General features: G+C 37.6%; 1 protein-coding gene across 1 annotated transcript in view; it reads right to left on the bottom strand.

The window, feature by feature from the left end:
* Window positions 1-710: 710 nt before the first annotated feature.
* LOC141746650 (myosin-IIIb-like) overlaps window positions 711-14,667 on the bottom strand; it is a 47,441-nt gene continuing 33,484 nt past the window's right edge. Inside the window, exons 9-10 of the mRNA XM_074595566.1 lie at window positions 12,388-12,464; window positions 711-860 (exon numbers count right to left, since the gene is read on the bottom strand). Of these exons, the coding sequence (XP_074451667.1) occupies window positions 711-860; window positions 12,388-12,464 (227 nt within the window). The remainder of the gene's footprint in view (window positions 861-12,387; window positions 12,465-14,667) is intronic.

The raw sequence follows: 14,667 nt of genomic DNA on the forward strand, positions 1-14,667 counted from the left end.
CACTTTCTGTACTTCTTCTATTATTACAACTGTTTTGTTGTTAAACTCTATTTTACAATGTCAACATCACCGTAACTTATTCAGGAAGACTCAACGAAATGAAAACAAAGTGAAACCAAAAACAGACAGCATGAAATAATATAGCTAATTCACATGACTATACATAGAGGGAATTTCTATCCCTTTTTTATTTCCATGTATGACAACTCAAATCTTCACATTTTAACTTCCTTGGGTAAATGAAAAAATAAATTATGACTACAGTTTGCTGGAATTGTCAGACTGCTTCATAGCATTGTCAAAATTGCGTGGTTTTCAGCCACAGTAAAACAAGCCCAAGAATCTAGGGGATTAACATTTAAAAATATTATTCAACAGTTACAAATGTGGGCTTCTTCCTTATTTGAGACAAATGTTTCAAGACAAAAGTACCTAAGAAAAGTACTTTTGAAGGGAGGTACCTTCATATTATATGATTTTATAAGATAAGAATAAAATAAATGCGTAAGTCTATCATTTCAAGGCTTTCTAAACATAAACTACTCTGAAAGTCAGGCTGAAAAAAAAGTCTTTAATATTACAGCTTTTTAATGTCTTTTCCTATGAGAGATTCTTAGGATTTGAAGCTCAAATGTTTACCAAATATTTCTTTCTCCTTTGACTAGATTACCTTTGAACAAACTAGTGAGTGAAGAGAGCCATCTAGTGCCTTACCTTGGAATCTTAAAAAGGGTTTTCACCGGATGCATGTCAAATAAAGGAGGGTCTCCATCCCCCAATTCAATAGCTGTTATTCCCAAGGACCATACATCACATCGAGCATCATATGAGTAGTCATACTGTTGTTCACAAGCAATGACCTATCAGAAAAAAAGCAGAGAAAACAACACTTCAACATAACGTACAATTCACGCCATCCTAGCGTAACACGAACATACTTTTTGAGGCATGTCTAAAATCCTATGTCACTTTCAAATCCATATCCTTGCCTGTATATCCCGGTTAGGAAAAAACCCACAAAAACGTAACAGTAAATTAGAACTTCTCTTAGATTTGTTTTCTTTAAAAAATAATCTCCCTCTTTTCAAAAATACATGGGATGCTTCAAATATCTATACAAAGAACATCACTCCACTAAATTCCGGGTTTGAAAGCGCTTCTCACAGAAACCTATTACAATAGCAGAGAACCCTACTGATGTTATTCTTATTAACTTCTATGACTACTCATGAGGACAGACTGATTTGCACAGATGTTTTTTAGATAAGAATATTCCATCAGTCATTTCTGACAATTTTTTTATTTTTTTTTTCGTTTGTTTCTACTAGATGTGTGGGTTGTTTTTTTTAAAAAAAGAAGTCTTAATTAACATACCATTTACCTTGTCTAAGAAAAACTGAAGTTAACAGGAATCTCTCCTTGGACATCAGAAGTGTTTTGCATCACAAACTTGATGCACAATTCCAGCTAACCCGTTGTTTGCGTTCTAATTATAAGCTAACTATTCATACAAGCTGGAAACAATGCTGCATCTAAACGTGAGATTCCAACTAAAGTTTAAATTTAGCCCTTATCTTTGCAAAGGGATAAGAGAAAAATTGCAGCTCCGCTGCCTTTTATTCTTTCACAATGTGGAATCCTGTCTCAAGTTTGTCTTCCCAAATCTCATCAATTAGACCAACTGCTTTGAAAATTTGTAAAATCTGCGCATATTGCTAGTATTGGCTTCCGCGATTTTTCTCATTGTTACTAATTTGTACTTAAGACAAACAGAACTTCTGACAGCATGTCCTAGGGTATCTGTATCTATGTTCTAGGAGAGATTTTTTTTTTTTAATTCTGTATGACTTCTGAGTTCTTGTGTCAGCACTTCAATCTGGGACAATGCTTTGCGGAGGTGCCAACATGCAAGTCAACGCTCCAGGTAGCTGCTGGCAGAGGGCCACCCACAGCCTGCTATAAGAAAACCTGAAGCTGCTGGTTCCAGCTTAACCTCTTGGTTACTTTCTCCATGAGCGGCACCTACCAGAGGCATTTGTGCCTCTGGTAGAGATTCTAGCCAACAGGCCCATAGGACCTGTCCATCTCTTACTCTGGGACTCATGACCCCATCATGCAGCACACACCATTTATTTTATCAGAAATCAGGGGTGTAGAACATACAAGTTAAAATAATATCACGATGTCTTTTGGAGGTTTTTTTGGCAGTAAAGTTGAACATTAGTGAATTCCTTTGCTATATACTAATAGTTCAGTTATTTTCCTAGAGCAAATCAGTCCAGAAAAATTAAGACCTTTCCTGAATTTTCTAGCAATATTTTGACAAGTGTTAAGATCTCTCTTTTCTTCCTCAATTTTTCCGGGTTAGTATACCAATGAAATTTCTTTTTATACTCTGCTGACAGTGGTATTTTCCCTCTATTGCTGTAATGTCAAAGAATCTTCTGATTGAGTATTAGACCAGTGTTTCTCAACCACTGTCCAAGGAACACTGGTGATCTGTAAGACATGATAAAGTGGTGAGCAAAATACCTGCAGACCATGTGAGAAAAACACATACACATTGCCCTACACATCAACTATCAAATAAACAGATGGGGGAAAATGAAAGTAAGCCCTGTAAGAGAGGGTTCAGGGATTTTTTTCTTCATCTTGAAGAGGCAGAGTTTTGTTAGCCAATGCAATGCTCTTCAAAGTTGTCATATGAGGATCATTTTCCCATCTCCCCTTCTCTTCAACAGAATGTCTTAAGTGAATGCTGTGAAATATTTCTTAGCTCTTCAAAGAGTTCATTATAGCCTTGATCTCATCCCAAAGATCCCTCTCTCTCTTGAAAAAGATGGGCTTTTACTGTGCAGTAGATGGATTCTATGCAACTCAAGCAGAACGCTTTAAACCACCACCACCCCTATTTCAGAGGCCTATATGGTAATTTCATTTCCTTATACCATGCCTTAGAGAGAAGGAAAAAAAAAAATCAAATTTGATGTAGAAACTTGTAAGAAAGTCAGTGTGGAGATCCACCAGAGACACTCAAACAACATATTCTAAAGAGTCCATACTTGATGTTGGCCAGAGGTTCCTCCATTGCAGTTTTGCTCAGAGATTGAAAGGCAAGCTTGTATTTCTTGACTATTTTTGTTTCTTTATACAGTTCCCCAAACCATCTGTATACTCAAGGATGCTTCCTCAAAGATACATCAAGCAAGTCAGCTTCCAAGGCCATGACTCAGAAGTTGCAAGTAACTTATCCATATGTGACTAATTAAATGCACTGTGTTCTCCTTCCTTTTTTAACACATGAAAAATATTTACCTGCTTGGATAAAAAGCTGCTAGAGCTCATCTCCTGGGAGTGACTACCTCAGAAGTTGCCTGGTTCTCATCATTGTGTGGAGTCTTTTGCAAATACTTGTCTATTTGTTCTCAAACTTTATGACACAGAGGAATATATTTTCATTTTCAAGGGAAGGAAAAGCAGGACCCGCTCAAGGTCACACTGAACTTTGTCAGCAATGTCACAAACATAGCTGGTCTCCCACATTCAAAGACACCACCACTTTTTCCTCTATAAGCACATCACAATTGCTTCTAACTACAGGCCGATGGCAAAACTTGCTATGTATCTCACTCTTAGGAAGTTTAGTAGGTACACGAAAATAATACAAGCATCAGAGGGCTTTGCACTCATAATGGATGGGGAAAAGAAAGTATACTGCAACTGCTGTTTTTTAAAAAAAAAAAAAAAAAAGAAAAAAAAAAAGGCTTTGAGCTTTTCTCAGCTCCACCATGTACTACCTACCAAACAAAGAGAAAGGAATGTATAATGGATCTTTCTATGCCTTCTGCTCCGCAGCTAACAGCTACACCTCCAGTAAGTAGGTACATGGCATTAAAATGACTCTATGGCAAAATACTGGCACTCTAACCACAGGGAATTAACTACTATCAGATTCCCTCCCGTTCTAATATCAGAGTCTGCAATGATTCTTTTAGAAAAACATTCCCCTTAATCTGCATTCTCTTTGTTTACAAAAAATCAGCCAGTGGACCATGAAAGCCAGTATGTTTTAGACAGTTCGCTTGCCTATACTGAGATCAGTCTCACAGAAAACATACAAAATGAACTGCTCTTCTGACACCAAGTATGTAGCACGTGCATTAATTCAATGATCGTTTTGAAACAAGTTTTCAATTTCTGTGGAATTTATCATTAGAATTTATGCACCACTTAGAAAAACGCAAGTGCCACTAATTTTAATTTTTAAGGCAAGAATCAAATTTTATAGCTTTTTGCTTGATGAAAGGTGCACATTGGCAGCTTGCTTTATATTTTGGCTAGCAGACAACACCCTACCTTGAAATCTGAAGAAGAAAGAGCTCTCTCAGTCATAGCTAAGCTAAGTCCTTGGGAATGCCCCAGCCCTGTTTTGCCTTGAAAACTACTGCAACTCCCTGAAGAACAAAAATCTCTAAAAGCCAAATACGAAAAGGAAAAATGCCACTGCCTTATCTTTGATCATGTTTCTGTCTCTATCGGGAACTCAGAGATACTTTTTTTTTGGAAACACCTGCTCTCTTCAGCTGGAGTTTTGGAGCTGAGGGTGCCTCTCAGCGCTGCTGATGGCTGCTCTGCCCAGCGGGGCGTGAAAACAGAGAGCCCAGAAAAAATGATCTGAAACTGAAGAAAATGCTACCTCATTTCTCTACCTTGTGCAAAGACATCATCACGTCTGTACCTATTTTATATCCAGCAAAATCCTCCCCTGCTTGTACAAGCAAAAAAGAATAGGTAGTACGCTCTGTTGTAAAAAACTATGTTTATGCCAGTGCTTCAGGGGGTGATGTAGTTCATCTTGAGATTTACCAGTAAAGGCCATGGGAACAAGCACCAAGTCTTTCACTTCAGCATGGACTGGTTACGTGCACACAGGGGCCCAGGTTGCTAAGGAGACAGGCTGTCACCTTTTGTATTAGTTGTAATTTCATCGTGACTTCCTTCCCAGCCATACTACCGTAGGATGGAAAGCACCGAAACACCACACAGAGAAACAGACAATGTGATGGTAGTTGTCAGCACTAATTGCGCTGCGGGTCACACTAGGGCAGGGTGAGGTAGCGGGGAACTCACTGGTCTGGCAAAGATGGCACAGAAACATATCAGTCACACTAACTGGAGGGAATTTAGAGAAGCCGGTGATTAGGCATTCTGTGTGATTTAACGCTTCTACAGAAACAGAAAACTTCACAGAGATACACAAAATGATTCACATCCTGACAAGAAGACTTTATATTCAAGGATACAATTCTACTTGTTCTGAAATCAATGCAAAGATTTCTTTGAACTTTAGCAAGCCCATAAGTAGATCACAGGTGGATTTAAAAGAGGGAAAACAGATAACACAGAAAAGTAGCTGTTACTCACACAGTGGTCATACTGACTTGTGGGCAGAAGCTATACATATGTTTAGCTGAAGCAAAATACATCAAATGCTTTTAAGTTTACCCAGAATTATTAGAAGTGAACTTACTTTCCTTTTGCCTCAGTATATACAGTGCACGTACAAAGTATAGCTGCAAGCAAACACAACACCGATAACAGCAGTACAGATGTGCTACCTGGTGATGACTGCTACCCAATTAGCACTGGTGACCCACCCGCAGAAAGGAGTCTGGAGTTAAAAAGGTTGATGCTCCTGAAGGAAGGCGGTGCTGTACTCAGCTGACGTAGCTAACTAAGCAGCTTATGAGGTGTGTGAGCACAATGCTGAAAAGCACTGCGTATGTAAAATGAACGTGGCACAAAACTGTTACCCTTGCTGCAAGGAGAACAAAAATGCCAGCTGTGCAAGTCCAATGAAATAAACCAACTGACCTTCTGTGCTCCACCTGACTCTATGTAACCCAACTTAAATTATCTACATAGAAAATATAATATTACATCATCTTCCAAGTTCTATGCACTGAAAAAAAAAAAAAAAAAAGTCTTTCATGATAGCACTTAGCAGCACTGGGGATACTGAATTATCCAGACCAAAGTGATATCTATCTACCTCTATCCCTCCCTTCCCTCAAACACATTCACATAATTAAAACAAGAGCAAATTTGTGATTGAAATCAGTTCCGTATTCCCCCATTTTCTTATTTGGATTCCGGTTCCTTATTTCTTATCATCAGACAAATTTTTTCCACGGTGTAGCAGAAGATGCTAGAATTTTAGCATGTTGGAAAATGTTAGAAATTTTACCAAACTAAAAATAAATACATATTTTAAATCATTTTTATGAGTTACTATCACAATTAATGTTGATTCATTGAAAATTAATTATATGTCAATTAGTCAATTGTGTTTTAACAGCTGCAAGTAATCAATTTTTAACTCACCCAAGTGAAATATTCCTGAGACCACTAGACTGGTCTGTCAGCTGGCTACATTTGTAAGGAAACATAATACCCTTTATTAGACCAAATGATACAGTGAGGAAAACCAGACAAGCTTTTGAGCACACAAATCTATTTTGCTTTATACCACAAGACCATCACAGCTTCAACACTCCTAATACTGATGTCATTGACACGTTTTGTTTCTACCCACAGATTTACTCCTAAGCAGTAAGGATACACACTACACACCTCACACAGATTTGTAAATGGTGTACCACAACAAAACCGAAAACTCAGAGGCAACTCCAGCCTCAAAAGCAAACACATTTCATTCTTTTATTTCTTTATTCAGCTCCTAAAGATCTGTTCCCAAAAAGATAACTGCGTTTAAATCATGCCAGTCAACTCTCAGAAGAAGGTGGCAGCTCAGAGTCACAGGCATTTTAGTTATATGTGGCCATTTAGAGACCTAATTCTATCCCCCGTTCTGGCAGTGACCTGCTGTAAATCCTTAAGCATGTCATTTCACTTCTGTGTCCCTCAGTTTTTCCTCCCAGTCTTGCCCTATCTGTTTAGAGGGATGGTTCCCACTCTTCCCCCCCACCACCTCCCCACACTTACACTGCAGTAATTCCTCTCCGGCATGCCCACATCTATTTACCACCTGTATCACAGGACCTCACTCAAAGCCAGTGCTGCATTTCAAGAGAACAGCTAATATTCCCTAAAAATAATTTCTAATGCACCGCAGTGTCCCAGTACTTTAACCTCCTGAAAACAGGGATGTCATTTCAAAACATGCAGGTAGGCAATTCCTTTACACCCTAGGCTCAATATACTATCATAAATATATAGTAATGTTAAACAACAAGCAACTGTTCAAATTACAATGTAACAAAAATCTCTGTTAAGAAAGATTTAATGCTACCATTCTTTATCTTTACCATTTATTTATCACCTTTATTAATTTTACCCAATAAATGTGTGGGATTTTCAAGTATTTCACTATTCATTAATCACGACGCCAGATAAACACAAATTCTGTAAAAGCAGCAGAAGTCTTCTCTATTCTCTTCTGTGAAGTTTCTTCCTAAGGAAAATCAGTTATTTTTTTGTAAACTATGTTTTCAACATAATCTCATTTACTGTAATTCACAAGGTTACAAAAAAATGAAACTGTAGCAAGAGCTAATTCAGCAATCGATCTTATCATTAGCTGTACGAGAATAGCTATTAGAGCTTCATGGAAGATACTTTAAGGAAATATTTTCAAAATTTTCCTTATTAAGAAGGTACACAGTTCCTTATGTTTCTTTATGACAAAATACACTCTACAATTGTTTTTAAGTGGCTTTCAGGCAGAAAATTACATGTATATACATCTAAATCGTATATCCTAAATCTATATCCTATTTATAATAAACGTTGGATTCCTACTGGCGGTTCATTATAGATCAGCATTTACAAAATTCCATGCTTCACTAGCATTTAAAAGTGTAGTGAAAATGTGCATATCAGAAGAGCTAATTTTAGCTAATTAGGAATTAAAGTGAAGAGATGTGGAGCTATTAACAGGATGCTGACCTTGAGTCCCATGATGTAAGCAAAGGGCTGGCAAATAAGCTGGGTTCAAGTGTGACAAAATGAGAATATATTCAACCGTTTCAGGGGAATGTATCACTGTACTTGTTTAGAGTTAATTTAAAACAAGCCCAGGTTAGTGATGGGGTTATCTTTCCTACGCTGTTTTTCCAACTCAGTATTTAACTGCACACGAAATGTATTTAATATTAAATAGTAACTTTTTTGTAAATTTTTCATGTCTCCTACAATAGAGAGGTAAATAAGAGAAATCAGCCCTAATCTACCACAAGGAAGACATTCTTTTGACCAAATTCTAAGGCCTGAATACAGCCCTTACTGTAACGAATATTGACTTCAGTGGAAAAGCTGCTGTGAGTCTTTGCAAAATTAGATTCTTCCCTTTATATATGTTTCAACTACATTAACGCAAATTACTTTTTGGGGCACTTTTTTTTACCAGATTGGTTGATTTTTCTTTAGCTTATGCAGAGACACAGCTCCATACTGAAACAATGCAAATATTATTCATTGTGTCAGGATTAGACTTATTGCACACACATGTGATCAGATTTAAAGTTTATAAAAATACAAAGAAACACTGGAAAAAGAAAGATAATTTAAACTAGTTGTTTATTGTTCTAACACTTCAGAAATTTATTCTGATGGTCAGATGTACTGAATTTTATCCCAGGAAGTATGCCTTGATTCAGCAGGGGGAAGGAAAACAATCTGTTGTCTCTGGGTCAGTCTTACTGATCATCACTTCATCTTGACAGGATGGTAAAAAATATCCAATATACAGAGTTCACACAGCTTTAAATAATACTGTGACTTCTGAAATCCCTCTGAAATCAATAGCAAAACGGAGCCAAGATTTTACCTCTGGTCAACTCATTATTACAGAACACATATGAAACCTTTAACAATGTCTCAGGCTTTCCTACTGTCATGTGTCATATTTCAACACAATTCTTCAAAGGCTCAACTATGTTCTAATTATGTTCCTTTTAAAACATAAGTATGCATGCAACATTGTCAATTATTAGCAGTTGTCAGTAAAATATAACAGCATACTGCCTATGGTTTTAAATTACCTTCAGCATCTCTCCCGTTCCTTCTGACTTCAAGTATCTTTTTCTTTTTCTATTTCTGTTCTTAAAACTAGATTTGGGCCAAAGAAAACATGTACAGATTCTAACTGAGCTTGTTTCAAGAATCAAGTTTCCAGCTAGATCATGATAATATCATTATATTGGGGAAAAAGGATAACTGTAATTCTAGTTCGACTAGATATTGTTCAGTTCTGCACTGTACGTTGAAAACTAGACATGTTAAGAGTATAGAACAAGAGATGTAAAGTTTAAAGTCTGATCCCTCCTGCTAACACACAACACAATGTACTTCAGCATAACAGAAGCAGATTTTAGGTAACTTAAGTGTTTGGCAACAGGCAGCTTTAAACATCCACCATAAACTACCCTGACTTATTTATCTTTTTTTGGCATGCTTGTATTCGGTGTTCCAGTTTCTGCACGTTTTTATTTGTAAGTGTGAGATAATACTAATTAGGTTAAACAGCAATGATTGATTTTCACTGAGTCTGCTTTAAAGCTGCTCAAAACCTGACTCATCCTTGCCAAGTTCCTCTGTTGCTTCCCCACACAGCCTAGATTTTCCCTGTATTTTCATTTTTCAGCAAAATTTTTGTTAATCACGTGCTCTACTCAAAACAAATGCTCAAGAGCAAATCTTTTTAATTTTTCCTGCTGCTGCTAAACAAGCCTCATGTCATGGGGAAAAAAAGCCCTCTAAGATGTCCGAATCACTCAAAACTGTTAAGCTGCTGCTTTTCATGACGACCAGTAAGAACATGGAGATGAACATAACATCGTACCCCACCCTCAGTCACTGCTATTTTCCTATGAGTTTTTGCTATTGCAAGTACCATGCCATACAATCCCTTTGATACATTTTGCAAACTTCATCTTAAAATACGATGGTTTTCCTCATTATACAGACTGTTCCTCATCCAGGCTGATCTAGTGATTCTAGGTTCCAGCGTATTTGTCTCCTGCTTATATCCAGTTATTCCTGTCTGTCAGCTTGAATAATCTTGCATCATTATCCTCCAGGTTTTATTTTCCCAGGGTTTACCCTGGAAAATATTCCCTTTCAGCTTCATTTCACAAGATTCATTTCTCCGAAACACTCTTGTAGTCTCTTCCTCCAAGGCAAGCTTTTTCATCTCCCCTCCCCACTCCCCCTTCAGATTAAATCCATCTTTCTCACCCTTAGATAAGATGAGGTCCCATGATTGCCTTTTGCATTGACTGAGGCTCCTATGTTTCACATACAGATAGTAAAAGTCCAATTAAAAAAAATAAAATAAAATAAAAATTCCTAGTCTTCCTGGTTTCTATTTCTCTGATTAGTAACATTTCCTTCTTGTCCAGTTATTTTATGGCATTTTTGGGTTTGACATAGATTCTATCCTATGTCAAAACCTTTAGGCAATAAGATTTTTGCAACTGTTAAGTGCTTTTCGAGTTTTTACTGATCTCGCCACAGTCTCACCTATAAAACACTGTTCCTAATAAGCTGTTACCTAAGCAGGGATTTTCAGCTTACTGCAGTCCTAATCTTTCATCTTTCACATAAAAATTTGGCTGCACGTTTTAAAAATACCAGAAAGATCTCCCCAGAAGTAAGGTAAATTGCACCTCGTGCATCAGTTGAAATATGTCATTCACATGAACATAAAGAAAGCAACTGTAGTGCCTTGAGCACGAGTGTTATGCAACTTGTCATTTAACAGCCATTTCAACATCATCATAACGGATATCTGAGCATCTCACAGCTGTTTTGCAGACTGGTACATCTATGAAGCCTGATCACCGTGGCTCACACAGGCATGCAGAAGTGATAGGAGTTATTATGCTTATGGTAATGGCTTAGTTATTTTGACAAATCTTTCCAAAACAGGAAGCATTCAAAGCTACTTCTCGTCCTGTTTTGATGTGTTATGTACATAACATACCTTGATTACAAGCATGTTGTATTTTCAGGTCAAAATCTCTGCTTATTTCTTTGGCTTTCTACCTTGAGAATGAATATTTTCAAACAGGATGGGAAAATAAATTCGGTATGATTACTGCCTTTGATGGCAATTATTCAAGCAAAACAGTACTGTAAAAATAACTTCTAATAATCCGAGTTCAATAAAATATTTCATAATATGTCCATTATTGTCTAGAAGAGTATTTTATAAAGGTTTCAGAATGTCTTCAACCAAGGTGATTCCATAAATAATGCTTGCACAGTGGTTTCTAAGGTATCTTGTGTCTCCTTTGTGACGTAAACTGGTTGTTATGGAGATGGTAAAATATCAACCATTCTTTGTGAGACTGTGCAAGATCAATTTTGGATCCGTTACAGCGGCTTCTTTTCTCTGCTCAGCTATAATCAGCCTTCCTTAGCAACAGAAACAGATGTATAAAAAGTATAAAATGTTTTAAAACAAATGTTTGCATGATACTTTGAACTGTTTGACATACAGAAATAGACCTGTGTGTGTTTGTAACAGATGGCAATTCTATTCCAAATTCCCCAAAATTCAGGTAAGTCTAATGGCCTTCAACAGAAACGAGGCTACTACTGTTAATAAGGTTTAACAACTTACAAATAAACAGACCGCTCCTGTTTCATTCCCTAATTTTTAATTTCGTAATCTATGCCTTACAAAAGTATTTTTTGTTTCTTAAAGTGGGGAGGGTAAAGACTAACATCTTTCACACCAAATTTAGGAAAAGTACATACGGGACTTTTGTTCAATAGTGTGGTAAAGCTTTCTAGAGCTTCAGGAAGCAGAAGGAAAAGGGTTATGTTTGGGGATTAGTATGGAAAAACATGGTCTAAGATACTTGGCTAGGCCGCCTGTAGATTATTTTTTTCCATTTTTAATATATGCTAATCCATGTGTCTAAGTGTGTAGGTCCCCAGTTAATGGTTAAGTGTAAAGAACACACAGCTGAGTCAGGGTTTTGCAGAGCCCTGTAGCAAGACAGGGATGTGGGAATTCCTCCTTCTTTTCCCAACTTGTATTAGAGGCACAGACAAGCACACCAAAACACACAGCATTTGACTGGAAAGTCAAGGAGAGCCTCAGTTACTTGCAGATTATCTGTACTTTTATGGAAACATTACAGAGAAGAAACTAACGAAGATTACTAGAAATCTATTTTGTATATTTTAATAGTCCATTCATTTTACTGGACAGGGGCCTAGACATAGATAGAGTAAAGCAGAAACAGAGACACAGGGGATGGAAGAAAAGCTACCCTTTTCTCCTACTATGTGGAAGTGGCAACAAAGTGCACATTGCAATGAATGGAGACAACCTAGACAGGAACGCGTGCCTACCTCAGGTGCCATCCAAAAGGGTGTTCCCACTGAGGTGTTTCTACGCAGCCGTGTGCTGGTGAGCTGGGCTGAAACACCTGCAATAAAACAGATCCAAAAACCTCAGCTTCAAATTCATTCTGTAATTTCAGTCATTTTTTTTCAAGTATCTGGAAAACAAACCCCAAGCCTAGGAGTACAGCTGCAGAACACCTGGCCGAAGTAGGTGCAACATTTGTACTGAATTCTTTGATTAATTTCAGCTTGCTGTTTTCTTTCAGAATTGACAAGAAATTGTTTGTGAATGACTCAGTTTGAAGCACTTTCATTCAAACTCAAAAATTCAATTGCCGCTTAAATATCACAGACTTCTTTCTGCCGTTTTCATGAGTATAAACAGGAACTATCCACATTACAAGCTGACTTTAAAATGTCTCTTTCCAAAATTTACTCCCTCCACACCTCTGGCAGGAAACTTGTTCACTAGAGTATTTGCAGAGGCTCCTGTTAAACAAAACATTTATGCACTTGCTTAAATCTTTCCCTATTGAGAAAAGCACAGAAGCTCAAGTTCACAGTGCAGCTTGTGCGTAGGGAGTTAAGCACATGCTTAAAACAAAGCCTGTGCTTCAGTGCTTTGCTGACTGAGGATGGGCTACTGAGTCACAGCTGAAAAAAGGAAGAACGAACCAGAGCGAAATCAAAAAAACATTAACAAATCAGAATGAACTTTTACAGCAAATCTTCTGTGCTCTGGCCAACATAAAATTGAACTGTAGAGTTCACTGACACAAACCCAATATTGACTTAAAAAATATTTCACCTTAACATGGTTTAAAAACAAACAAGAAACACAGTGGTCTGCTCCTATGGCATTACCCAGAAACAAAAACAGGCAGAAACACACATAGTACACATTGCCTGAGGCTAATAAATAAGAAATTGGGACTCATAATTCTGAAGTTAAATAATTCGATGCTGCCTCCAAGATTCAATTCTGTATTTATTTTTCATTTTTCAGTGTGATTGCAAGCCTTCAGTGATTTCCTGAGTACTGCTGTGAAACAGTTAATGGCTAGGACCTACAGTAAACCTCTGTGCGTTTAACTCTGATCTCTCTTGAGCTAGCTTAATTTGTAGCTGCTATCTACCGACACTCCAAAACAGTGCAGAATACCGAATGGCTGAGACAGCAGGAGAGAGTGAGCAACTGAGCAGGAGCATAAATGAACGATAAGTTGCAGGCATTTTGGGTCGACTTACACTGTGACCAACATTTATTCAAATATGTCATGCTGTCGAGAGCAGCTGAGGGAAGAAACGCGTGCTACGTTGAAAAAGCAAGTTGTAAAGTCATGCAATGAAGGCAAAAAAAAAAGGCCTCAGTCTCAATTAAGGATATCTGTGTAATCCTCTCTGTGACCTAATATCCATACGTACAGCCTTGAATATGAAGTAACGTTTTTCCCCCCCCCCCCTTCAAGATTCTGTTTCACTCTGTGGATAGAATGGATAGCATCTACTGAATAGGTAGTAATTTAATTTATTATTTTTATCCCCACCAATTTGAGTTCTAGTTTCTTATTTAGTATATCCAATCCTATATGAAATTTAAGATTATTATTTTTTTCCTTTTGACATGTTTCCTTCCCTCCTCAGCAAACAATACATCTCCTTAACATTCCTGCAAAATGGGAGAGGATTATTAGTTCCAGGGATTAGTTTAAAAATATCCAAAGCATCCATTGTTTTGGGATAGTTAATCTGAGATCTTTCAGTTTTCAGGCACTCCACATGACTCAGATCGAGCTGTAAAAGATCTCAGCTGCAGTTCAAGAACCCTTAGCTCTTCTGCAAAGGAGGACAAGATGTTTCAAACTGGCTGTCAGGAAAACGAGGAACAGAGTGGCTGCTTCTAAAAAGTATGATGCAAGCGACCTGCCAACATCACAGAGAAACACTGGTAGAAGCAAGAATAGTCTCCAATTTGATGCCATTCAACTGTCTGAACTAAGAGTGCCTTCTCTTCCTGAACTCCTTGCATTTTTCACTATGTATCTTCCACTTTCTGCAGCAAATGAGACAAACTGTTCTACAAACACTACCACCTGTGACTCAGTCCTAATTCGCTCCCAGAGTCCCTTCTGTGAGTACGGCAGTGGGCTAGAGGGGAAAACCAGCAACTTAATGAAACCTTGGTGCCTGATGCTTCTTTAGTCAGGAAGCACACAGATATGTGGGTATTTCTTGGCATTTCCTAATAATTGTTAGGAAACCCTCAAGATTTAACTCATGTCTTTT

This window comes from Larus michahellis, chromosome 7 (assembly GCF_964199755.1).
Source record: "Larus michahellis chromosome 7, bLarMic1.1, whole genome shotgun sequence".
NCBI classification, from domain to species: domain Eukaryota; kingdom Metazoa; phylum Chordata; class Aves; order Charadriiformes; family Laridae; genus Larus; species Larus michahellis.